At 61.6% G+C, this 26,257-nt stretch overlaps 1 protein-coding gene across 4 annotated transcripts; it reads right to left on the bottom strand.

The window, feature by feature from the left end:
• Positions 1 to 1,646: 1,646 nt before the first annotated feature.
• Positions 1,647 to 14,708, bottom strand: TCHP (trichoplein keratin filament binding). 4 transcript variants are annotated; one of them, XM_055146982.1, is made up of 15 exons: positions 14,577 to 14,708; positions 13,261 to 13,345; positions 11,878 to 12,007; positions 11,575 to 11,762; positions 10,557 to 10,767; positions 10,049 to 10,105; positions 9,647 to 9,715; positions 9,090 to 9,263; positions 8,423 to 8,535; positions 8,266 to 8,332; positions 7,544 to 7,716; positions 6,517 to 6,598; positions 5,108 to 5,293; positions 4,686 to 4,829; positions 1,647 to 3,503 (listed from the first exon to the last, which is right to left on the bottom strand). In XM_055146982.1, exons 4-15 carry the CDS (start codon positions 11,760 to 11,762, stop codon positions 3,471 to 3,473), a joined length of 1,497 nt encoding a protein of 498 aa, XP_055002957.1. In that variant the 5' UTR covers positions 11,878 to 12,007; positions 13,261 to 13,345; positions 14,577 to 14,708; the 3' UTR covers positions 1,647 to 3,470. The 4 variants fall into 4 exon arrangements, with proteins under 4 accessions (XP_055002957.1, XP_055002959.1, XP_055002958.1 ...); XM_055146984.1 differs by lacking the exon at positions 10,049 to 10,105; XM_055146983.1 differs by lacking the exon at positions 11,878 to 12,007.
• Between the last annotated feature and the right edge of the window lie 11,549 nt (positions 14,709 to 26,257).

Genomic DNA, 26,257 nt, shown 5'->3' with positions numbered 1-26,257 from the left:
GGGACCCCCAAAGACACACCCCTCGGGCCAGAGTGATAGCACAGTGGGGAGGGCACTTGCCTTGCACCTGGCTGACCCGGGCTCGATCCCCAGCATCCCATAGGGTCCCCCGAGCACCGCCAGGAGTAATTCCTGAGTGCAGAGCCAGGAGTAACCCCCGAGCATCACCGGGTGTGACCCAAAGAGAAAAAAGACACCCCTCAGGCAGGGGCCGTCCCCTCAAGGGTGAGACGGAGACCCCTCTTTTTGTTGAGGGATGAGCTGAAAGTGTCACCCACCGACTCTCCCGGCCCTGGGCAGCACCCACAGAGGGACCCTTCCCGCAGACACTGTCCAGTTGAGGGCGTCAGCAGCAGGGTCAGGGGGGCCTGGGGTGCTCCCTCTGTCGGTGCTCCCAAGGCAGAAGCAGAGACACACCCGGTGGGGCAGGTCACACCAGGTGGGACCAACGTGAAGCAGGTCCCCCAGGGGGAGGCGCGGGGACAAGGAGAGGAGCCCTTGGGGGTGGCCGCCGCCAGGCCCTGCCCTGAGCCCAGACAGGCTGTGGGAACAGGTGTGACGTTCCCACCTTCCTCCACCTTCCCACGGGAGCCTTCCCCCTTCCCGTCTCTCCCGGCTGGCCCTGGGTCTGCCTGGCTGCCCCACCCCTTCCGGAACCCCTGAGCGAACTCCGTACAGCCCTGCTCCCCTCCGGTCAGACTCAGCCCTGCAGTTGGCTCCCGCCTCACGCAGCCCGGCCTCTGGGATGTGGACCTTCCTCTTCCCTCTCGCAGCCTGCCCCCTGCTGACCCCACCCTCCCCACGGCCCCCCTCCCACACTCCCCACCCACACCGTGCAGGGACCGACACCGTGCACTTTCCTCGTAAACTGAAACTGGACCCATCTGACAGTGGGGAAAGCCAGGAAGAAGGGCCGCCCCCAAGTTCCCCACCGCGGTGTCCCGCCCGAGACGTGGGCCAGTGGGCGTGAGGGAGGGGTGACTCGCCAGCGCAGGCGGGCTTTGGACCAGCCACCACACCGAGGGAAACGGCCCCAGGTGTAAGCGCAGCATTGTTGCTGTGTGGCTGCGGACGGGTGGGGTCTGAGGCTGTTGTCTGGGGGAAGGTGAAGGGCCAGAATGTCAGCACTGAAAGAAGACAGCTGAGCAGGGAATCCTACGCCACAGCCACACAACTTCAGGACTTGACTGTCGGTCAGAGCAATGGGGCACAGAGAGGAGGCACTGACCTTGCACGTGGCCAACCTAGGTTCGACCGCCCCCCCCCCCCAGCGCCCCATAGGCTCTGCCAAGCCCTTCCAGGAGTGATCCCCGAGCACAAGCCAGGACTAAGTCTTGAGCACCACCAGGTGGGCTGGGGCGATAGCACATCGGGTAGGGTGCTTGCCTTGCACGCAGCTGACCCGGGTTCGATTCCTCCGTCCCTCTCGGGGAGCCCGGCAAGCTACCGAGAGTATCCCGCCCACACGGCAGAGCCTGGCAAGCTCCCCGTGGCATATTCGATATGCCAAAAACAGTAACAAAAAGTCTCACGATGGAGACGTTACTGGTGCCCGCTCGAGCAAATCAAGGAACAACAGGATGACAGTGCAGTGCAGTGCTGCTTTATTCAAAATATTGTTCTGGTGCCGGGGAGTGCCCTGCCGCTGTATGTGTCTCAGCACCCAGGCCAGGCCTCGAGTCTCCGGCCCAGTCGGGAAAGGACCGTGGGGCCTGGGGGTGGGGGGCCCCAGTGCTGGGACCGGAGCCCGGGATGCGTGGCACTCAGGGTTCCAATCCCAGCTCTTAGAGAAAGGGCTCTGAGAACCCCCTAGACTGGCTGAAAGAGGCCACTCCCAGGGAAGCCAGCGGCGAGACAAAGCACGTTCACAAGAAAAATGACCGGAACCCAGAAAATGTGAGCGGTCATAGAAAATGGCCCGACCTGAGGGTGAGGATGAAGCCCGTGAAAACTCTCTCATTGCTCTGTGTCACTCCACAGTTCATAAAAGCTCCAACACCCAGGCCTGGAAGCAGTGTCACAGCAAACCTTAATTTCAGTTAACACACACGGGAATCCAGGGCTACCCATGAGCACACAGAATGACAGGGGTGCTCAGGGGCCCTGTGCAAAGAACATAGTCAAGGAAATAAGCAGCAGATCCCGGATGCGGCCAGAGGTCCCCTTTGTCCGCCCACTGTGAAAGTGAAGGTCACACAGTCCTTGGACTCGGGGCTTCCTGGTCAGTTCTGGATTTTATTGTTTCTGAGCCACATCCTGTGCACAGGGCTCACTCCTGACTCAGCAGCCCCTCCCGATTGTGCACTGGGCCCACACGGGACGCTGGGGATTGAGCCTGGGTCAGCTGTGTGCAAGGCCAGCACCCTACCTGCCGTTTTATTGCTCCGGCCCCCAATTCTGGGTTCTAATGACCAGAGAACACAGCTCTGCAGTGAACGCTGACTCACGGCAGGGATCCTGAACACGACAGGATGGAAATGGAAACCTCGGAGGGAAAGTATGGGGAGTCACTCAACAGTAAGACTGCCGCGCGGGAGTGGCTCAGCCACACGGACGGTCCTGCACGCGGAGAAGTGCCAGCCTGGCCCAGCATGCACAACAGGCTGCAGGGGGCTGCCACCCCCCAGACTCCGTGTGCCCAGCGGCCTGCCCACAGGTCAGCCGCCCCGGGGTGCCGGGAGGTTCCCTGTGAGGGCACAGGAACGTCAGACTAAGGGTCTCTCCACCTCCTGGGGCTTCAGAGTTTTCTTCCGGAAACAAAACGTGATCCCCTGGGAATCAGACCATGAGCCACTCCTGGAGGAACCCGCACCGTAACCTTTGAGTTTATTTTCAACAGTAATTTAAATGGCAACTTAAAAGTGTTCGATTCCCCTCCTTCTCTAATTTTTTCTCCCTCTTCTGAAATACAACATTTAATTTGGTAGTTTTGAGGAAGAGAGGGAGAGAGAGGACGCGGGAACCTGCTCCAAGAGAAGGGGGGCTTCCCCAGAGTGCAAGCCCCTCAGCCCACACCCCGCCCGAGTCTGGAGGCGCCAGAGGCTCGTCTTGGCAGGGGCGACGCGGGCGACGTGCTCGGGCGCCACGTGCACGCAGCAGCAGCACCGGCAAGGGGGCGCAGGGCGCGTCCCCCTGTTCAGGCCGGCTGTCGTGCTCGTCTCTCTCGCTGCGTCCTCCCTGAGGATGACGGAACCAGGCACCCGTCAGAGGACTCGGCCCGCACCCCCTCGCCCCGCCAGAGCCTGACAAGCCCGCGTGGCGGAGGGCATGGACGGGCCCCTCCCTGGGGGAGGACAGACGGGCTGGGGCCCCTGTGGCTGGGGCTGCGTCCAGCCCGTCTCGCAGTGCCAAGCCGCGGAGCTGCTGCCCGAGGGGAGCCCCCAGCCTGCACCCGGGGACGGGCACGTGAGGCCGACGGTGGCCGCCCAGAGGCTCCGTGTCCTTGCTCGCTGCGTTTCCCACCGACCAGGTCAGTTCCAGGCGATTCTGGGATGTCCGTGAGGCTGAGAGAAAGGAAGAAACCATGAACTGCTCGGCTCCGCAGACTCTGAGGTCAACAACTAACTCCATAACGCAACGGGCAGGTCTCACTTATGGCTGAAAAGTCCTAGCCTGAAGCTATAACGAAGCACTTCCAACTGCTGCTTGTTTGAAAAGGGTTTTGGAGCTCAGCTGGTGGTGCTCAGGGGTCACTCCTGATGGGCTCGGGGGGCCATCCGGGGTGCTGGGGGCTGAATGTGGGTTTACCACGTGCAAGACAAGCAACCTCCCCCTGAACTACCACTACCACCATCGACTGCTTTAATTAATTAATTAATTAATCTATATTTTTTTGCCTTTTGGGTCACACCCCATGATGCTCAGGTGTTACTCCTGGCTCTGCTCTCAGGGAATCGAACCCGGGTCGACCTCGTGCAAGGCAAACACCCTACCCGCTGTGCTATCGCTCCAGCCCCTCGACTGCTTTTATTTTCTTTTCTTGGCTTTAGCCCACACCCGGCAGTGCTCAGAGCTACTCCTGGTTCTGTGCTCAGTAGTCATTCCTGGTGGAGCTCAGGGCACCGTGTGAGGTGCCAGGGATGAAACCCGGGCTGGCTGCTTGTAAGGCAGGTGCACCACCCACTCTACTCTCTCTCCAGTCCCGGGGCTGGAGTGACACTCAGCCTCGTCCAACCCAGGCACCCCATGGTCTACCTGGAGTGACCCGCCCACCCCAAGCACCACTGGGAATGGCCTTACCACACACACACCCCCAACAAAAATACATAAAATAAAAAGAACTCAAAGTAGCAGTCCTGGGGGACAGGCAGACGGCTCAGGGGCGAGTCACTCGCTTGCCTGCAGGAGGCCAGGCCGGGGCTCGATCCCGCCGCCACACGATTCCCCTGACCACTGCCAGGTGTGCACCCGACACGGAGAGAGAATGCGCCAGCCCCAAGCGAGACGTCTCGGATACTCCCAAGAAAAGGAGCTGCTGGCCCGAGGGCCCAGTGGTCCCATGGGGGACCCCGGGCAAGGGGGGCCGTGCGCCCAGGAGAGCCTGTCCGGGCCGGGGAGCACAGCAAGGAGGGAGCCCGCCAGTTACCCAGCCTGTCCCCGCCCGCCGGGAGCCAGAGCCAGGCCCCCAGGGGCGCCCCAGGGCTCCAGGAAGACTCTGGGCCTGCTGGGCGCGGGGACGGGCCTACCGTGGGCCGGTGGCCCTTGCTGGCCATGCTCCTGGCCTCCTGCTGCAGCAGGGCGTCGGTCAGCTGCTCGGCCTGCCTCGCCTCGGCCTCCTCCTCCTCCTCCTGCCGCTCCGCCTGCCTGGCGTGCCGCTGGCGCTCTGCGACCTGGGGGCGGAGCACAGGGGCTGAGCGAGGCCGTGGGGGGCACACGGGCCCCAGCGGGCCCCCCACACCCCCGAGCCCGCGGCGTCAGGACAGGCTCTGTGGCGGTCAGTGCGCCCTGGGAAAGGTCCCCGGTGCCCCGTGCCTACAGGTGTGCCTGACAGGGACAGCCCGCGGGTCACAGTGCCGCGGCCGCGGGCCGAGGGGGCACAGACCGGCCCTGGACAGGAAGGAGGGGTCCCCCAGACCGGGCCTCGCCAGGCCGCCTCGGGATCCGCCACCTGCGCCTCCAGCTCCTGCTTCCTGGCCGACTTCAGCTCCTCGCTCTGTGCTCGCTCCCGGCGGGCGGCCTCCTGCGCCTCCTCCAGGTGCCCGATCAGCTGCTCCCGCAGCCTCAGGGCCTCCTCCTGGGCCTGCCGGTTCCGCTCAAGCTTCTCCTGGATCTGCTGCTGCCTGCCCGCCAGGACCTACCCGTGGCAGAGAGGAGACGGGAGGCTCAGGGGGACCCGGCGGGCAGGAGCTGCAGCTGCAGAGACGCGGCCGCGGCCCCCAGGGCGCCAGGGAGAGGTGCGGGATCCAGCCTGGCCCGGACCACGCGTGCCCCACGCCGATTCACCAGCTGGGCCTCGGGTACAGGGTCTGCAGCGCCTGGAGCCAGGCCGGCAGAGAGAAAGGCAGAGGCTGGTGCTGGAGCCAGAGCACAGCGGGCAGGGCGTTTGCCTTGCACGCAGCCGACCCGGGTTCGATTCCCAGCATCCCATAGGGTCCCCTGAGCACCGCCAGGAGTCATTCCCAAGTGCGGAGCCAGGAGTAACCCCTGTGCATCGCCGGGTGTGACCCAAAAAGCAAACAGAAAAAAAAAAAGCGCAGGTCACGTGGGGGAGGGGAAGCGGTGTCGGGCCTCCAAGAGCCGTGGGCCTCGGGCAGGGTGCCAGTGTTCCGCCAGCCGGACCCTGTGACCAGACACTGCAGGAAGCGCCTGCCGCAGCCCAGGGTCAGGCTCTCTGGAGGGGGCATGTCATGGCCACAGTTCGGAGGGACGTTCGATAGGGGGAAAATCCCACCAGGCTGGAGAACAGCAGGTGCGTCTGGAGTGTGACGGTCCTGCTCCCCCTGAATGCCAGTGAGTGGACAGGGCCAGGAGAGGTTAGAGCATGGGCTGTGCCCAGGGGTGCCCGGTGGACTCCAGGGGACCGGGCACCCCAGGGTCCCTGAGCACTGCCAGGGGAGCCTCCCCAAAATGCAGTCAACTGATATGTACAAACTGTAATTTTTTAAAAAAGAGGCGGGGGAGGCTTGAGAGACAGCACGGGAGAAGGCCCTGGCATCACACGGCCACCCTGGCACTGCACGGGGTCCCTCCAGCACCGCCAGGCGTGACCCCCAAGCACACAGCCAGGGGAGCTCCCTGAGCACTGCCAGAGGGGCTCCAAAAACCATTAAAACAGGGGACTTCCATGCAAGCACCCTGAGCCAGCCTGCGTCTGCTCTGAGGCCGCACCTGGCAGTGCCCGCGCCGTGTGCCCGCGCCGTGTGCCCGGCAGGGAACCGGGCCCCACAGGCAGAAGGCAGCCAGCCGGCCCCAGGAATGGCCTCGGACACCCGGACACAGGCCTGTCCCTCAGGGCCTCCTGGGCATCGGGCCGTGTCCCCTCGCCGTGCCCCAGGCCTGCCCACCCGCCCGCCTTACCTCGCTCATCAGGCGGTCCCGGGCGCTCTGCTCGCGGGCCCACTGGGCCTCCCTCTTCTCCCACATCTCCTTGGCCTCCTCCCTGGGGAAGCACACGCCGGTGAGAACAGGCGCCCGGCCACCCCCCCCGGCAGAGGCCCGCCAGGAAGCCCACCCAAGCACACCCCCTCCTGTGGGGCCTCCTGCCCGGGCCCTTCAGGGATGGCCGCTTAGGGCGACCTTCCTCGGGGGGCCGGAGGACACGCTCTGCACACGGGAGCCCTGGGCTCGACCCCCGGCACTGCACAGGGGCCCCCCTCGCACAGCCCGAGCACAGAGGTCAGAGCAGCCCTGCCCCCACAGGGAAGGGAAGCGGAAGCACAGGGAGCGTCACCGAGGAAAGGGGTCAAGTCTCCGTGCTAGTACCCCCTCCCCTTAAACAAGGCACTGGCAGAGCCGTGCCCACAGAGCACTGCAGTGGGGGGTGGGGAGGAGCCTGAACCCTGTCACTGCACTCCTGGTGTCACCTGAACGTCCCAAGTACCTACCACTTGGCTGGAGGGGAACAAGCAGGGGCAGCTGAGCACAGAGCAGGGAGCCTCACGCGTACGGTCAGTGCTCGGTGAACAGTGACACGCCCTCAATTCAGCTTATGGGATAAATTCTGAGGGTCCAGACCCGCTTTTAAAAGCCCGGTAAGGGGCTGGAGCGATAGCACAGCTGGGAGGTCCTTTGCCTTGCACGCGGCCAACCCGGGTTCGAATCCCAGCATCCCATAGGGTCCCCCGAGCACCGACAGGAGTAAATTCCTGCGTGCAGAGCCAGGAGTGACCCCTGTGCATTGCCGGGTGTGACCCAAAAAGAAAAAGAGAAACAAACCAAGGCCCGAGAAGCACCGAGCACTGCCCTGGCTCCCACCCACCTGCTCCCGCAGGGCTCAACCGTGCTGAGCCCAGCCGGCCCGGCCCTCCGCCAGGCGCAGGAGCCGAGGCGTGGCCCTCGCCGCCCACCACCCTCGGGGGCCCAGGAGGCCCTGACGGCCACTCACCGCAGCAGGGCCTGCATCTCCGCCTCCCGCTCCCGCTCCAGCCGCAGCTGCTCCTCGATCACCTGCTTCATCCACGCGGCGTCCGCCAGGGCCTGCTGGCGCCGGGCCGCGCCCGCCCGCTGCTGCTCCTGCTCCTCCTCCAGCAGCGCCCGCAGGACGCGCCTGTCCGCCTCCTGGGGGCAGAGGGCGCGGGGCCTTCCTGCAGCCACCCGCCCCGGCACGCGCCCGCCTCGCACCCGCCCACTCTGCCGGCACTGCCGGGAGACACCACCGGGGTGACTCCAGCTCCCCTTTTGGTTGTGGTTTCTGGCCCACACCCGGCAGTGCTCAGGGGTCACTTCTGGCGGGGCTCGGGGCACCCTGTGGGGTGCTGGGGCTGGAACCCCGGTCGGCCGCGTGCCTGGAACAATCCCATTCTAAGGACGCAGACTCGCACACCCAGCGCTGCCGTGTCATGCGCCAGGGCAGACCAGCGGGGGCGGGGCGGAGGTGGGGCTGGCCTGGGCCCCTCTCCCGGGAGGCAGCGCAGGCCTCGTGCCCAGCGGGTCCCCAAGGCCGAGCTCGACCCCACTGGGCAGAGCCGAGGAGGCACACTCCGAGGCCCCCACCCCCAGCCAGCCCGGGCCCGGGGGCTCACCCCTAGGCTTGGGGGCTACGCCCGGAGGGACCCTGCTGGTGCCGGGCTGAGCTGCCAGTTCCCGGGAGCGGGGGCTCATACCCACCAGCTCCTCCTGCACCTGCTGGGCCCGCCTGTGCAGCTGCGCGCTGTACTGCTGTCGCAAGAAGCGCCTGCAAGGACAGGGCGGGCGCCTGGGGTCAGGCCGCAGGTAGGCCCGGCCCCCCCTGACCCCCCCCCGTCCTGGGGCTCCTCTCTCGCACCCCAGCTCCGCCTTCTGCCGGAGGGCCGCCATCCGCTCCCGCTCCTCCTGCAGCCCCTGCAGCTCCCAGCGCTGCGCCAGCAGGTCCTCCTGCTCCTTCTTCAGCTCGGCGGCCTGGGCCGGGACAGGGCCCCGGGGACCGTGAGGCCCAGGTGCTCTGGCTCTCGGCAGTGCTCGGTGCCGAGAGCGGGCGGGCCCGGGGCGCACACCCCCACCCCCGCCCCCACCTGACGGAGCAGCCCGGGCGCCCTCGAGAGGCCGCACGGGACTCCCCAGGCAGCTCCCGGGGGCCGGGCTGCAGCTCAGAACCCTGGGCCGGACCCCCGGTACTGCACAGCCTGCAGCCGGGCCGCCCGGGGGGGGGGGGGGTCCCAGCAGGCCCGGCCACATGTCTGCGGACGGGGACCCTGTCCAGCCACACCTGCTGCCTCCCTCAGAACTAGAGTCCCCCTGGCACCTGTTTTGCCCCCCCCGACAGTGCTCAGGGCTTGCAGCCCTGGCTCTGCAGTCAGGGTCACTCCTGCTGGGCTCGGGGGGTCGGGGATGGACGCCAGGTCGGCCTCGTGCCTGAGCTGCTCTGGGGCCCCAAGCCCCGGCGCCTCCTGCAGCCCCGCCCGGCACCGCGCAGGCCTGGGGCAGGGGCCCCCCGGGGCGCCCCCCCCCCTCACCTCCAGCTCCTTGAGCTTCAACTCCTCCATCTGCCGGAGCAGCGCCTGGGCCTGGAGCTCGTCCTCCCGCTGCCTCCGCTCCTCCTCCGCCCTCAGCCGCTCCTGCGCCTCCCGCCGGGCAGCCTCATAGGCATTTTCCTCCCGCTCCTTCTCCTTCTCCTCCAGGGCCTCTTGCTAGGTGGGGGGGCGTGAAAAGGGTCAGGAGGGAGATGCTGCCCCACCACCCGGCCCCCCACGGCCACAGGCTCCACCGCCCGCCATCCCCAGCGACACACACACACACACACCGCGGGGAGGCACAGGCCTCGCACACGGCCAAGCCAGGTTTGATCCCGACACCACGTAGAGGAGCGACGGCCGGGCAGAGGCAGGAGGCAGCCTCGTGCCCGAGCCGGTGTGGCTACACCCGCCGACGTATCCCCCTCCCACCACCGGCCCGGGCTGCCCAGGGTGGTTCTGCCCTTGGAAGCGGCCACGGAGTCCTGGTGGGAGCGGACGCCTCAGGCGTGACGTCTGGGCCCCGCTGACACGCGGCCGTCCCCAGGCCCCACCCACACCTGTCTCTTTTCTTCTCTCTGGGCTTCCCAGGAGTCTATCACGTGCTTCCTGTGCAGGTCCAGCTCGACCTGCAGGCGAGAAGGGGGGGACTGTGGTGCTCCCAGGGGCCCGCCCCACACGGGCGCCACGCAGGCCCACGGGACCCGGGACATCCGAAAGGAACCACGTCCACTCGGAAGCCAAAGCCCCGCCGGCCCGACGCCGGGCACAGGAGCCGCAGCGGTTAAGAGAGACCCTTCTCCCGCGGGGACCTGGCCTCGCCTCGGAGCCCTTAAGGGAACAGCAGCGTCCAGGGAACGCTCCTTGTGGGGGCTGGAGGTGCCCTCTGTGCGAGCCCACCAGGCCGCAAACGAGCCCAGCTACTGGGCTCAGCTACGGACAGCAGTTCCCTCCGTGGTCACCTCTCGAAGTTTCGGGTGGTTCTTTTTCCAGTGCTCATACAGAAGTTGCTCTGCAACCTGCGGGGGGCGGGGGTAGGAAAAGGGCAGGGATGAGGTTTGTCAAAGCTGCACGCCCTGCAGAGAACCCCTGAACGAAGGCGGCTGTGACCAAGACCCCTGGGGCAGCACCGCCAGCCCCCCGCCAGCCCGGTGGCCCTGGCACCAATTCTGCAGCTACTTCGGTGCCAGGCTGCGGCTCCATTCCTAAATGTCCAGGCAGCTTAAACGTGCTCGCGGCGGGGGTGCGGGGCCCACTGTGCCCCACTACGACTCGAGGGGAGGCCAGTCCCAGACCTTTGCGGGACCCCAGAACTGGGACAAAGCAAAGTGGCCTGGAGGTCATGATTTCAAGGGCCAAACAGGGGTGACTCCCAACAGGGCCAACCCGGGCAGACACGCTTCCCGGCTGGCAGTGCACCAGGCCAGGGTCCCGCCCAGGGCGACGCCCCGCGGGAGAGGGCTGAGGTACCCGTTTCCGCTGCTCCTCGCGGGTGGCCCTCAGGTGCCCGTGTCGCTCCCGGAGCCTCTGCTCCTCCAGGCCGGGGCTCAGCCGCAGGTCCCGCAGCTCCCGGGCCAGCAGGCCCTGCTCCTCCAGCAGCAGCCGCCGGAGCCGCTCCCGCCGCGCCTCCAGGCCCTTCCTCTTCTCCTCCTCCACCCTCTCGCGCTGGTAGGCGTGCATGCTGCGGAGAAGGCCCGGCCCCGTGAGAGGGAGGCGGCCGTGGGGCTAGCCTGAGACTCGGGCACGCACCCTCCGGCCAGGCTGCAGAGCGGAATCTTGTTCTCGCAGGAGGGGGGGTGGGGGGCGGGCGGGGAGCGGGGGGACGGTACCACGGGGGCCGGGGCACATGCTTGGTACACTTGTTCCCTGTCACCGCAAGGTCCCCGAGCACCACCAGGTATGACCACAAAAATCATGTGGTTTTATATGATTCTATATGAACCGTCACATCCCTTGCAAGCAGGTTCTGCTCCAGGCCCGCTCCCCTGGCGAGGAAACAGGGCTCCCTGCACGGCGTGTGATGGGGGGTTTCCATCTGACCCCCCCGCCTCTGCTCTCACCTCCGCCCGTCATTTTCCCCAGAAATGGTTTTACGTGTGTGTCCATTGACACGCAACTGGGATCTGAACACCATCGCTGGGTCTCTCTGGGTGTGGGGTGACAAGAGGGTTTCGGGCTCTCACGGACACGGGTGGGCATTTTATCCTGTGTGTCTGTCTGGGGGCTTACTCCTGGCCCTGAGCTCAGGGAATCACTCCTGACGGGCTCAGGGGGGGGTCCCGTGGGGTGCTGAGGATCGAACCCAGGTCAGCCATGTGCAAAAGGCAAGTGCCCTCGGCACAGTCCCACCCCCCGGGACTCTGGCCCACCTTCTGCCTTCGCTGATCTGCTTTTACCCTTGACTTTCGGGGGAAGCAAACACACAGCAGGTGACGCCTGGAAACTGTGTCCAACACCCAGCCCCGGCCCCCCCTGCCCCGCGCGGTACCTGCGCTGGTAGGACGTCTGGGAGCTCCACTCGGCCTGCTTGGAGCTGCGGATGTCAGACAGCTGGAAGTAGTGGTTGTTCCGCTCCCACTGCTGCTGGAGCCGGGCCGCCTGCTCGCGCTGCCGGGCCAGCTGCTGCTGCACCAGCGGCCGGCGGCCCCAGGAGGAGGACAGCGTGGGGAGGGCCATCTGTGAGCACAGCGGGGACAGGGGAGGCGGCAAGTTGCAGAGCCCGGCACCCTCGCCCACCCACCCGGCCCCCCTCCGCACGCCTCGCCCCAAACTAACATCGCCAGCCACGTACCGGGTCGCCAGGCACCAGCCCTTTGAGAACAATTTCCCAGGGGCCGCAGTGACAGTGTAGCAGGGAAGGTGTCTCTGCCTTGCGTGCAGCTGACCCGGGTTCGATCCCCCGGCACCGCCAGGAGTGATTCCTGAGTTCAGAGCCAAGGGTCACCCCAGAGCATGGCCAGACAACAAGGAGGACAACTACAAAAACCCCAGCAGGGCGACACGTGATGAGTTTAAAACTCTCTAGGACTGCATCTTGGCTCCGTGTCAGCCAGCAGCAAGGACACCGCTGCCTGGGCCCGGGCACCGGGTAGCACGGGGTTACCATGGACGGGCCTCCCCGGTGGCGCGAGACCTAGCCCGCACCCTAACCCGGGGCCGCTCCCGGGGGCCTCGGCCTCTGGTTCAACACCAGAGCCTGCTGCTGGGAGCAACTCGGGCCCCGCAGGGCCCAGGGCCACTCAGCAGGACTCTGGGAGCTGATGCTGTGCTGGGGACCACAGCTGGGCCTTGGGCTTACAAGGGACACACTCAGCCCTCGGCGTCCATCATCTCCCCAGCCCCTTACTGGGGGTCTGTATGTTTTAAAAAAATAATAATAAAAAAATTTAAAAAAAAATATATATATATAGCATATTTTGGGTCACACCGGCGATGCTCAGGGGTGACTCCTGGCTCTGCACTCAGGACTTACTCCTGGCGGTGCTCGGGGACCATATGGGATGCCGGGGATGGAACCCGGGTCAGCGGCGTGCAAGGCAAACGCCCTCCCCGCTGTCTGTATTTTTTATGCTCTACATAAAAACGGCAGGAATGGATAGGGAGACTGCTCCTGCTTGCCTTGCATGCAGCCCACCTGGGTCCCATCCCCGGTACCGAATGGTCCCCTGCGCGCCACCTGCAGGGGCCCCCAGCAGAGAGCCATGAGTCGGCTAGGACCTGCCACGTAGGGCCAAATAAATAAATTAAATAAATAAATAAATAAATAAAAATGTTAAAGTAGCAAATTAAAAAATGTAAGCAACATCTGGGGGCTGGAGCAATAGCACAGCGGGGAGGGAGTTTGCCTTGCACGCGGCCGACCCGGGTTCGATTCCCAGCATCCCATAGGGTCCCCTGAGCACCGCCAGGAGTGATTCCTGAGTGCAGAGCCAGGAGTAACCCCTGTGCATCACCGGGTGTGACCCAAAAAGAAAAAAAAAAAAGCAAGCAAAATCTGAAAGCGCCAAGCCCTCAATCACGCACGTGCTGGCGGCCTTTCCCAAACCCCCGTCACTCGGCAGGGAGGAAACTCGAGTTCAAAGAGGTGCCCAGTGAAATACCCCAGAAGGAGGCCAGGGGTGCGCGAGATGCTGAGGCTGCAAGGAGTTAGGTGTCTGGAAGGCGCTCAACCCACCTGCCAGAGTCCTGCCCAAGTCGCCTCCTCCTCCAGGTGGAGAAACGGACCCAGCGCGGAGTCCCTAAGGCTCCTGGGGGCGGGTCTGCAGACAGAGATGGCAAGAGGAAAGCAGTGTCACCTCCATGCCCTGCCCCTGGCCCCAGGCGGCCGGGTCTGCGCAGCGCCCGCCCAAGACCCGGCATAAACAGAATCCAGGAGGTGGGGGCCGGCCGGATCGGGGGCGGGGGGGGGGGGGGGGGGAGTTGACACACTGTGCCTCGGGGCCAAGTCGAGTCCGTGTAGGAGCTGTCTTTGGGCCATGCGCTCAGGGCTGGCCAGTGGGTTTTGCACGTTCCCGACACTGCAGGCTTCCCCTGAGCACTCCGGGCGGACCCCCGGACTGAGCCGCCTCTGAGGGCCACAAGAACCGGGATCTGACTCAAGACCGGAAAGGGCAGAGCTGTGGCACTTCTCCCGGGTGTGCAAAAGGCCGTGGGTAAATCTTTGCACCGTATGAGTATGTTTGTGCTTGTGTCTGTGTGTCTGTCTGTGTGTGTGTGTGCACGCGTCTCTGTGTGTGCCTATCTATGTGTGTGCATGTGTCTATGTGTGTCTGTGTATGTGTGTCAGTGTGTGTCTATTTGTGTGTGTCTGTGTGTATGTCTCTTTGTGTGTCCATGTCTCTGTGTATGTTTGTGTGTGTCTACCTGTGTGTGCGTCTGTCTACTTCTATGTGAGTCTGTGTCTGTGTCTACCTGTGTCTATTTGTCTCTGTATATGTGTCTACCTGTGTGTCTGTGTATGTGTCTGTCTACCTGTGTCTGTGTGTGTCTGTCTTTGTATGTCTATCTGCGTGTGTCTATGTGTGTGTCTATGTGTATCTGAGTCTATGTCTATGTATGTCTACCTGTGTGTGCCTGTGTGTCTGTCTGTGTCTATGTGTGCCTGTGTGTGTCTGTGTGTGTCTGTGCGTGTCTGTCCATGTGTGTGTGTGTGCCTGTATGTGTCTGTCTGTGTGTCTATGTGTGCCTGTGTGTGTCTGTGTCTGTGTGCGTCTGTGTGTATCTGTGCCTGTGTGTGTGCCTGTGTGTGTCTGTGTCTATGTGTGTCTGTGTGTGTCTGTGTCTGTCCGTGTGTGTCCGTGTGTGCCTGTGTGTGTCCGTGTGCGTCTGTGTCTGTCCGTCTGTGTGTGTCCGTGTGCGTCTGTGTGTGTCCGTGTGTCTGTGTGTGCGCCCGCGTTGTGACCCAGCGGGGCCCCGCCCCCATGTGCGCGCAGGGGTGCGGGCGCGCGGGCGGACCCCCGGGCCGGCTCTGCGGCCCCCGCCCCGACTCACGCTGCTGTGCGCGCTGGCGCTCCCGGCGGGCCCGGGCCCGAGCCCCGCAGCCACCCGGCCCGCTCGGTCCCCGGCCGCGTCCGGCCCGCGCGCCAACGGCCGGTTCCCGGTGGTTGTCCGGGCGACGGGCCGGGCGACGGGGCGCGGCGAGGCTCAAGCTTCCGCGGCGCGGGGCGGCGCGCGGGAAGCGGAGGGCGGGGCGGCGCGGGGGCTCGCGCGCCCCCTCGTGGTCGGGCGGGAGAGCGCGCGCGACCGGCGCAAGGCCCGAAAATCCGGACGTGCCTGGGAAAACCTTGGCTCCCCCAAATTCTGGGGGGTTGGGTGATGAGGGGCGGGGAATCAGGGAGGTGAGATCGTGAGGGGAGGATAAGTCAGTAATGCTGCCTGCGTATAAGGAGGATGGGGAGGGGCCGGAGCGATAGCATAACGGGGAGCGCGTTTGCCTTGCACACGGCCGACCCGGGTTCGATTCCCAGCATCCCATATGGTCCCCTGAGCACCGCCAGGAGTAATTCCTGAGTGCAGAGCCAGGAGTGACCCCTGAGCATCGCCGGGTGATGGGGAGCAGGGGTGGGGGTGAGGCTCTTGTTGGGGGTTGCCGGTTTACTAGTCATAATGTTTTAAATTCCAACAGGGGCAAGGCTCTTAAAAGTCCACGTACCTTTAAAAATATACTGAACCGGGGCCGGAGTAATAGTACAGTGGGGAGGGCGTTTACCCTGCACGTAGCGAACCCAAGTTCAATCCCTGGCATCCCATAGGGTCCCGAGCACCCTCCAGGAGTGATTCCCGAGTGCAGAGCCAGGAGTAACTTACCCCTGAGCATAGTAGGGTGTGACCAATAGATATGTCGCCCAGATAGTACAAGTGTTAAGACCCCCATCAGATCCCCACACAATATACGGCCCCCTGTGCACCACCAGCAGCTGTCTGTGAACACCACGTGGAGGTGTGGCTCACACCCCTGATTCAATGAAAACCCAGATGAAGCCACGAGATTCCACCACACTCCAGAGAGGTACTGGCACGCTGTTGGCAGAAACCCGGATCTACCTGCCAGTGATTCGAGTCACTGTCAGATTTCCAGTGTAGATTGTCGGCGAGTTCAAAAGGGCTCACTCAATGACTACAGGCTTATAACTCACGCTTCGTGACCTATTTAATGTGTCAACTATATTTTTTAAAATGATGAAAACTATTCACTCATTCATCTCATTTTCTTTTTACTATTTTTTTCATTCTCCTTTCCTTTTTTTTTTTTGTTTTGTTTTCTTTTTTTGGTTGGAGGGGAGGATACCCAGCGATGCTCAGGGATTATTCCTGGCTCTGCACTCAGGAATTACTCCTGGCGGTGCTCGAGGGAGCAAATGGGATGCCGGGGATCAAATCTGGGTCGACTATATGCAAGGCAAACGCCCTCCTCGCTGTACTATCTCTCCGGCCCCACTCTCCTTCCCTTCTTTAGCATTTCTCTGGGCCTCCCGAGTTCCTCAGCAGGACCCTTGCTCCCGCTGTGCGTTGGCAGGCTCACCTCTGAGGAAGGGAGCATTTTAGAATAAAGAAGGGAGGAAGCTGAGGCCAAGCGGGTGTTGATGCGTCTGTAGCTGGGCAACTCGGGCAAATGTGAGCCAGAGCCAAGGTGGTCGAAAAGAGTTGTGGTTCAGAAAAACCACAGGGGCTGGAGCAATAGCACAGCGGGTAGGGAGTTTGCCTTGCACGCCGCCAACCCGGGTTCGATTCCCAGCATCCCATATGGTCCCCTGAGCACCGCCAGGAGTGACTTCTGAGTGCAAAGCCAGGAGGTAACCCCTGTGCATTGCCAGGTGTGACCCAAAAAAAAAGAAAAAAAAAAGAAAAACCACAGTAGGGGCTGGAGCGATAGCACAGCGGGGAGGGTGTTTGCCTTGCACGCGGCCGACCCAGGTTCGATTCCCAGCATCCCATAGGGTCCCCCGAGCACCACCAGGAGTGATTCCTTAGTGCAGAGCCAGGAGGAACCCCTGTGCATTGCCAGATGTGACCCAAAAAGGAAAAAAAAATCACAGTACCCGAGGCTTTCCCGGGAAGGGCCACTGACGGAGGACACGACAGTCAATGCAACTGCTGCACCTCTCATGGAAACCCGTGCCCTGGCTCCTGTCCACACAGCAGGGCTGGCCCCTGGCCGCAGCGCTGCCTAGTAGCAGTGCATACCTGCTCAAATAAACTCAGGTGGATGTGCCTCAGTCGGCCACCCCTGCTGCTTTCTAGGGTGCTCAGTGAGAAGCGATGAAGGCAAAAGTGGAGGCACCCAGGACCTCCTGAGGCACTGGGGTAGCTCAGAGGGGCCTCAGAAACGGGCTCTCGCATCTCCTAGTGTCTTCCCTTGGGTTCAGCCCTGCTCTCTGTGTGAGGCTCCCTGGGGCATGGAGGTCCCTCTCGATAAACTCACAGCCCCCCCTTCCCGCTGTGATCAGCCACCCCCCCCCCCGGCAAAGGAGCAAAGTCATGAAGGCCCGTTGGGGGACTCCCTGACTGTGGCAGGGACAACAGGGTATGTGACTACTTGAGGGTCACTCCATCCCTGTGATGCTCGGGGGGGGCTGTGTGATAGCGAGGACTGAACAGGGGTCTGCCCCTCCGCTCTCTCTCCAGACCCCTAACATTTTTTCCCATTTTTCCCCCCTCTTGCTTTTTGGGTTACACCCAGCGATGCACAGGGGTTACTCCCAGCTCTGCACTCAGGAATCACTCCTGGTGGTGTTCATATGGGATGCCAGGGATTGAACCTGGTTCGGTTGCGTGTAAGGCAAACACCCTCTCTGCTGTATTATGGCTCCACCCCTTTTATTTTTTTTTCCAACTCCCCGCCAGGTACTAGATGCTTTGTAGGTCCTTCGGTTGAAACTTCTTTCCAACCAGTGAAGTTCCTGCCCCCACTTTGCAGGTAAAGCAGCAGACCACGCCTCTGAGAAGTGGAGCAACTCCTAGCAGCCTCAGAGGGTGGGAGAGCAGAGCTGCATGTCCCCAGGAGGGAGGGCACAGCCCGCTGCCCGCACCCCTGCAGGCTGTCTTCCTGCCGCTGGCGTTGTGTCGCAGCCTGAGGTCTTCGGGAATCAGCCGAGGGCCCGTGACCCACAGTGAGAGGAGGGCATGGGGTGCGGGGTGGGGGGGGATCTTTGGGTGTGAGGCCCAGTGCAGGGGAGGAGCAAACAGGAATGGGGAGGGGAGGTGCCCTCGTGGGCGGGCGCTGGAACGTGACCGTGCTGGAGAACGCCCACGCGTAATTAGCAGGTGGCATCGCCAAGGTCCCTTTATCTACCCCGGATTTTCAGGGTGTTTCCGCACCAACCACTCAGGTTTTTCTCCTCACACCTGGACCGGGGGCCCCACCCACCCCGAGACGAGGATGTGTGAGGCACGTCACCCTCTCTGCTGTATTAGGGCCGCGGAGCGCCCAGACCCTGGGGTGATGCCGCTGGTGCGTGTTGGCACGGCTCTGTGTTTTAACCACGCAGCGAATATCCCCAAAGAAAAACGGGCGGGAAACCGTGCCTGCCACTACGAGGCTTAGAGGGGCTTTCCCCCCATTTCACTCCTCTCTGTTTTTTTTTTTTTTCTTTTTGGGTCACACCCAGCGATGCTCAGGGGTTACTCCTGGCTCTGCACTCAGGAATTACTCCTGGCGGTGCTCGGGGGACCCTATGGGATTGAACCCGGGTTGCCCATGTGCAAGGCCCTCCCCGCTTTGCTATCGCTCCAGCCCCCTGTCTGGGCTTTTTACTTGCGCGTGGCCAGGTGGAGGCTCCTTGACTTGGTGCTCGCAGGATCGCTCCTGGCAGTACTCAGGAGAACTTGTGGTGCCAGGGTTCAACCCAGGTTGCCAGCAGAGCCCTATAGCATCCCTTTTTCCCCGTCTCAACACCCTTTGGTTTGGTTTGGGGAAGGGGCGGGCATCCTGTGTTAGCCTCCGTGGCCTTCCCAGCACTGTCCGGAGCTGGAGTGGTAGCACAGCGGGGAGGGCGCTTGCTTTGTATGGGGCTGGCCCGAGTTCGATTCCCAGCATCCCCGAGCACCGCCAGGAGTGATTCCCGAGTGCAGATCCAGGAGTAACCCCTGAGCATCGCCGGGTGTGACCCAAAAAGCAAAAAAACAAAACAAAAAAACCAACACGGTCCAATGAAGAATCTTCCTACACTAACCCCTGCCTTGCACGCTAGGCCAAGACCTTCCTAAAAACACGGGTCTGTCATAGAAAGATTGCACTCATCTGTGGAATATAGAATAATAGACTATAAGACTAACGCCCAAGAATAGTAGAAATAAGTACCAGGAGATAGTTTCCATGGCTTGGAGGCTGGTCTCTCATTCTGGGTAACTCAGGGAAGGGACCACCAAGTAAAATGTGGTTGGAGGACATGTGGGGGAAGGGTGAGGCGGGTGGAATACAGACTAGAGACTGAACACAATGGCCACTCAACACCTCTATTGCAAACCACAACACCTAATCAGAGAGAGAGAACAAAAGGGAATTCCCTGCCACAGTGGCAGGGTGGGGTGGGGGGAGACGGGACTGGGGAGGGGGGGAGGGATGTTGGGTTTACGGGTGGTGGAGAATGGGCACTGGTGAAGGGATGGGTTATTGAACTTTGTATGGGGGAAGCATGAGCACAAAGATGTATGGATCTGTAACTGTACCCTCACGATGACTCTCTAATTAAAAATAAACTAATAAAAAAAATAAATTAAAAAAAAAAACAACACGGGTCTGTGACCTCGGTCCTGCCGGCTGTCCCCGCAGTCACTGTGCTGAGCCCTGCCGCACCCTGAGTTCTCCCAAACTCAGGGAGAGCCGCCAGGGCCAAACAGGAGGGAGGGACAGGAAGTCTCACTCATCCCCGGCACCCCCCCTCCGCCCCCCGCCCACCCCCAAGCAGGCCGCGCACTCTGACCCTCCACCTGGAGCTCAAAACGATGATCACATGTATACCCTCCAACTAAACTGCATTCCAGTGTGTCCTTCAAGAGCATCCGAGGTTCACTCCCGTCTGTAGTAAAGGAAGGCGTTGCCCCACGGCCAGGACACGGTTTGGGGCCAGAGCCCTAGCACCGCGGGGAGAAGTTGGCCCTGCACACAGCCGACCCGGCATCCCGTAGGGTCCCCTGAGCACTGTCAGGAGGGATTCCTGAGTGCAGAGCCAGGAGGAACCCCTGAGCGTGCATGGCCGGGTGTGGCCCAATAACAACAACAACAACAAAACACAGTTACATCTCTCGGGATCAGAGCTCACTTTCCCACAGCTGACCAGGGAGCTGGCCTGGGTCTGCTGACAGAGTCCAGGGGTCAGCAGGGAGCTAAGAGTCAGCATTGGCCTGGAGCGATAGTACAGCGGGTAGGGTGTTGACCTCGCATGAGGCCAACCTGGGGTTCGATCCCCCGCATCCCAGGTCGTCTCCAGGCCCTGGCAGGAAGGGGCTGAAGTTTTCTCACCCAAGGCAATTATCACTGTGGCACTTGACAGGTTGGGGTAGTCTAACAACCGCACACAGTAGGTGCTTTGTAGACTAAGGGAAGCGGGGGATGGAACTGGCCCCGTGCCGGGGCCTTAAACACGCTGGCGGCCTCGCCTCTGTGAGACGGGTCTGTCACCAGCCTGACTGTCCTGTCGTGTCGGGGCTGGCTCCTGAGCCTTGGCGCAATCGCTGTTGCCCAAGCAGCCGGGTTTGCCCAGATTCCCCGGTCGGGTCCCAAGCTCCTTCGTCCCTGGGAACAGCGTCCTGAAGCACAGGGCGGGGGGCTGGCCCTGAGGGCTGGCCAACACACCTGCCGTCAGGGGCCCCGAGTCCCCAGCACCTCTGGGCTCCCCCGACCCCCACCTCTGGGGAACCTCCTTCCCCCAAAAGCAAAAAGTTTCCTCCTTCTGGGGCCAGAGCGATAGCACAGTGGGTAGGGTGTTTGCCTTGCACGCGGCCGACCCAGGTTTGATCCCCCGCACCCCATATGGTCCCCCAGACACCGCCAGGAGTAATTCCTGAGTGCAGAGCCAGGAGTAACCCCTGAGCATCGCTGGGTGTGACACAAAAAGCAAAAAAAAAAAAAAAAGTTTCCTCCTTCAGGCCCGTGTCCTCGGGCGCCTGTTTTCCCCCAGAGGGGGTCCAGGCAGCCAAGGAGGGGCACGGCCCCCATGCCAGAGCTGGGACTAGTAGGTGAAAGGGGGCCGGAGAGACGGTACAGCGGGTGGGGGTGGGGTGCATGCCTTGCAGACAGCCAACCCAGAGTCAATCCCGGGCCCTACACGGGACCCCAGAGCACTGTCAGGAGTGTGGCGGGCGTGCAAAATGCAGGGGTGTGAGCTCCCCACGTTGTCCTCTGGCCCGGAGGCTTATTTAGCAGAGCCTGGTGTGAGGGAGCGGCTGCAGAGGGTGGGGCCGGGCGAGGGGCCGGGGCAGGGGTGAGTCCGGCTGACCATTGTGAGTTTCCTCCACCCCTTGGTTATGGGGGGGGGGCGCCTGGTGGGGCAGGTCACGCCCCCACAGGGCTGAGGTTTCCTTAGCATGTTTCCATGTAAGACTTCCATGATGTTCGGGCTCTCCCAGCCCCTCCCCCCAGCTACGCCCCCCAGGGGGTGCAAGGATGAAGTATAGAGCTCTCTGGCTTCCCCCTCTTTGAGTGGGGACTGTTGGGGGGGTCGGAGGGGAGGGGAGCGCACGTCTCCCAGGGAACGGCAGCACTCAGGGTTGTGCCAGGGATGGAACTGCTCCTGGGTGTCGCCTTTGCGGTAATTAGGGAGACGCAGCCGTGCTGGAACCTGCTTCCAGCCAACACGTGTTGCATCCTGCCGCCCCAACCTGGCAGCTGGAGAAGTGACATCCGTCGGTCACTTGCTAGAGTCGGTCACTCCCCGCAATCGCCAGAACCGGCTAGAAATGGACGCAAGGGAAGGATTCGTCCTCACTGCGCCTGTTAGGGTCCGTGACCCGAGGAAGGAGGCAGCGTCAGAATTCGAGCAAGGACGTTCTTTATCCGCACCAAGCACACGTGCTGGCCGGCCAGGGTCCCCTGCACAGAGGGCGACCCCGTCTCCCTGCCAGCGTCCCCTTTCATCCCTATACTCGGGTTCGGACCTCCCCGCCTTGGACTGGCTCTCTCCGAGGACCCGAGGGTCGTGTTTTTTCTTGACCGGCTTGTCCCTTCCTTGCCGCCCTCACCTGCTAACTCGGATTGCCCAGTCTGACTTCCTTTCCCCTGCTTAGGCTGTAACCCGCCGCTCTTCCTCTTATAGCCCTGCTCCTTGGCTTATTCTTCCACTTTCCCAGAACTTACACCTTGATAGTGTTAGCCAGGTTAAAGATGGACCCGGATAGGGGCTGGAGTGATAGCACAGCGGGTAGGGCGTTTGCCTTGCACGCGGCCGACCCGGGTTCGAATCCCAGCATCCCATATGGTCCCCTGAGCACCGCCAGGCATGATTCCTGAGTGCATGAGCCAGGAGTGACCCCTGTGCATTGCCGGGTGTGACCCAAAAAATAAAAAAAAAGAAAAAAAGATGGACCCGGATATCCTGTCCAATATGCCTGCTTAGCATCAAATCCTTACCATGTGGGACTGTGGCTAACGTGGCGTCCTTGCAACCTTTCGCTCCCATCACTGAGGGCTGCCGGCTTCACCCTCACCTTCCGAAACCCCACACCAGCCCTGAGGAGGGGTACGTGTCACTCAGTGACAGCCACTCCCCCCACCCCACCTCACCCCCAGAAAAAGATCAGATCTCTGCAACCTCCCTGTGTCCTCTTATTGGAAAAAGGGGTCTTTGCCGATGCAAATGAGTTAGGGGATTTGGCCCCGGGACCCCCTAAATGTTACCCCAGGAAGAGAGACAGGGGGCGAGGATGCAGAGACGACACGGGGAGGGGCACATGTCTTGCCCACTGCAGACTCTGCTTCAGGACCCTGTGTCACTGTGCCCAGTGACAGCGGTCCCCCGAGTGTCACTGGGCACAGCCCTGGGGGCTTCTGAGCCCTAGTGGCTGTGACTCCCAAGGCCCCCAAGCATCACGGAGGGGGTGTGGCCTGGGTAACCCCAGCTCGGCAGGGCCGGGTGGTCTGTGCCGTCAGATCCTTTCATTCAAGTGCTGACTCAGTTGGCCAAGAACGGCCCGGCGTGGCCCCCAGGTGCCTCCTGAGTACCACTTGGGAAGCATCATGCATCCCCCTCAATAAAAGGAAGAGGGAGAGACTGGGGCCACAGGCAGGTGGGCAGAGGTTGGAGGGACGTGGCCTCTAGCTGGGGAACATTGGGAGGCACTTCCGGAAGCTGGGAGAAGCAGAACCCGGGGTCTGTTGTGCCTCGCGTGAGGTCAACATTGCCCAAGTCTCACATTGTGACCTTGGGATCCAGGCTTTAGACTTCTGGCCCCCAGAACCCAGAGGACGTCGTTTTTTGTTGCTTTCGGTCACCAAGTTTTAGTTATTTGTTTCTGCAGCTAGCAGAGTACATGCGGGAAGGGGTTTGCTTTAGAAAGCATGTGTGTATGGGGGCTGGAGCGATAGCACAGCGGGTAGAGTGTTTGCCTTGCACGCGGCCAATCCGGGTTCAAATCCCAGCATCCCATAGGGTCCCCTGAGCACCGCCAGGGGTAATTCCTGAGTGCAGAGCCAGGAGTAACCCCTGTGCATCGCCAGGTGTGACCCAAAGAGAAAAAAAAAAAAAAGAAAGAAAGCGTGTGTGTGTGTGTGTGTGTGTGTGTGTGTGTGTGTGTGTGTTGCGGGTGGTGGTTTTGGGGGGTGCTGAGCGCTAGTTCAGAGGGGAAGCACTCATCTCACAGTACCCAGCCCGGGTTTGGTCTCTGGTACCCCCTCCCCTCCCCAAAGCATTGCCAAGAGAATTCCCTGAGTGCAGAGCCAGAGCCAGGAATGAGCCCTGAGCACTGCTGGCGAGTCCCCCGAAACAAACACAGAAACAAACAAACAAAAAAACCCGGTGTTGTGGGGCTTTGAGCTGGAGGCACACAATCAGCCGGAGGTGGTGTCGTGACGAAGTTGCCCGTGGCAATTCTGAGCTATAGGCTGGGCTCTGGGAGGACCGTGAGCTCAGCCTTACCTCACTCGTCTTCCACGGCCCCACGGAGAGGCTGCGTGAGTAACCGGGGTCTGATGAGTCAGTTTGGGAAGAAGCTACAAAGGCTGGGTGGAGCCGGGTCAAGAAAGTGATGACACGTCCCCGGCAGCACCTTGCTCCCCGTGAGTCAACTCCAACCGCGAGAGTCAGCTCGACTGGCCCAGCTGGTCCTGCCAAGGGGGCTGACAGGGGCTCGCCAGTGATGGAGCGGGGCTGATGGCCTCACAAGGCACAAAAGATACACAGGCTCCTCCGGCCCGTCTCTTCCCCAGAGTCCCTTATGTGTTGCTGATTCAGTGCAGAACTTCAAGGCAAGGTGGGGGGCACAGAGGGATTCCGGACAGGGGTTGTTGCAGTAGCTTCCAGTGAAACGGGTGGGGGCACTTTGTCCACTTAAAGAAGGTCGATTCCCATCGGCCCTGAGAGGCAGCCGAGTCAGCTGAACAGAAACTTGACATGCAGGAGTTCAGGTTTGATTCTTTTTTTTTTTTTTTTTTGCTTTTTGGGTCACACCCGGCAATGCTCAGGGGTCATTCCTGGCTCTGCACTCAGGAATGACTCCTGGCGGTGCTCAGGGGGCCATATGGGATGCTGGGAATCGAACCCGGGTCGGCCGTGTGCAAGGCAAACGCCTTACCCACTGTGCTATCGCTCCAGCCCCTCAGGTTTGATTCTTTTTTTTTTCTTTTTGGGTCACACCCGGCGATGCTCAGGGGTTACTCCTGGATTTGCATTCAGGAATTACCCCTGGCGGTGCTCAGGGGACCCTATGGGATGCTGGGGATCGAACCTGAGAGTTGGCCGAGTTCAAGGCAAATGCCCTCCCTGCTGTGCTAACGCTCCAGCCCCAAGTTTGATTCTTGGCATCACGAATCCCTGAGCAATGCTAGGACTGAGATGAGACCCCCTCCTCCAACAATGAATCAAGAGTAACTCCCCAATAGCACCCCACCCCTTCCCCAAAGTACTGTACCACTGTATCACTGTCATCCCGTTGTTCATCGATTTGCTCAGGCGGGTACCAGCAACGTCTCCATTGTGGGACTTACTGTTTGTTTTTGTTTTTTGTTTTTTGCTTTTTGGATCCCACCCAGCGATGCTCAGGGGTCACTCCTGGCTCTGCACTCAGGAATTACCCCTGGCAGTGCTCAGGGAACCATATGGGATGGTGGGAATCGAACCTCGGTCAGCCGCGTGCAAGGCAAACGCCCTACCCGCTGTGCTATCACTCCAGCCCCTTGTTACTGTTTTTGGCATATAGAATACACCACGGGCAGCTTGTCAGGCTTTGCTGTGTGGGCGGGATACTCTCGGTAGCTTGAACAGGACAGAGGAATCGAACCTGGGCCAGCTGCGTGCAAGGCAAACGCCCTACCCACTGTGCTATCACTCCAGCCTCCATACAAGCTCTCCAAAGTACAGGAAAGAAAAAAAATAGATTTCCTGGGGGCACTTATTTTTTTTGGGGTGATAAACCAAATAAACTTAGGAACCGCTGCTAAACCTGAAAGCTGCTGATTAAATCAGAGGGTCCCAGATTTATTCCCAGTCTCTCTCCTCCCCTTCTCTTCCTGGACAACTCAATCCAAAAGCCTTTTAGCAGAGCCCCAACTGGGTATACATCAAAGTGGGGGCAGGGGGGTGGGCCACAGTCCTAAGGAGAAGAAGAAGAGTGTGTGCGGGGAGCGAGGGCGTCCTGGTGCCAGTGATGGAATGAGAGGGTCCCCGCCCTGATGATGGGGCTATCCTGGCACCAAGTGATGGAGTGAGGGTGTCCCGGCACCAGTCACGAAGCGAGGGTGTCCCGGCATTGGCGAGGGGACTATTCTGGAACCAGTGCTGGAGGGTGGGTCACCTGGCATCACTGATGGAATGAGGGTGCACTGGTACCAATGATGGGGGTACCTCGGCACCATTGATGGATGGAAGGTTTGCTGGTACCGGTGATGAGGGTGTCCTGGAACCAACAAAGGAGTGAGGGTGTCCCGGAATTGGGACAGGAGTGAGGAGGACAGTCTCACAGTAAGGTAACCTGGAGTCAGGTGTCAGGGCTTGAGCAGGGAGAAAGGGTGGCCAGGGGAAAGCGCCATAAGAGAGATTTAAAAAATGAGATAGTTTTCTCACTGTTGGAAAGGGGAGTAGCCAAGATGAAACATGGAGGGGCTGGAGCAATAGCACAGCGGGTAGGGCGTTTGCTTTGCACTCGGCCGACCCGGGTTCGATTCCCAGCATCCCATAGGGTCCCCTGAGCACCACCAGGAGTAACTCCTGAGTGCAAAGCCAGGAGGTAACCCCTGTGCATCGCCGGGTGTGACCCAAAAAGGGAAAAAAAAAAAGGAGATAGTTTTCTCACTGTTGGGAAGGGGAGTTGCCAAGATGAAACATGGAAAACGCTAGAACTCGCTTACCGGCGAGCGTCGGCTTCAGCGCTGCCCGAGGAGAGTCAGGTTATCTGTAGGGGCTGATGCTAGAGGCGACTCGGCAGAGCAGGGAAGAGAACTCCGTGGGGTACGTGCGTGTCTGCCGGGAGGACAGCCCGTCCCTTCCCTCGCACGGCTTCATCCTCCCTGGGCACCACGGGAA

The sequence above is a fragment of the Sorex araneus genome, chromosome 9 (genome assembly GCF_027595985.1).
Source record: "Sorex araneus isolate mSorAra2 chromosome 9, mSorAra2.pri, whole genome shotgun sequence".
NCBI lineage: Eukaryota > Metazoa > Chordata > Mammalia > Eulipotyphla > Soricidae > Sorex > Sorex araneus.
This window is presented reverse-complemented; position numbering and strand designations above follow the sequence as displayed.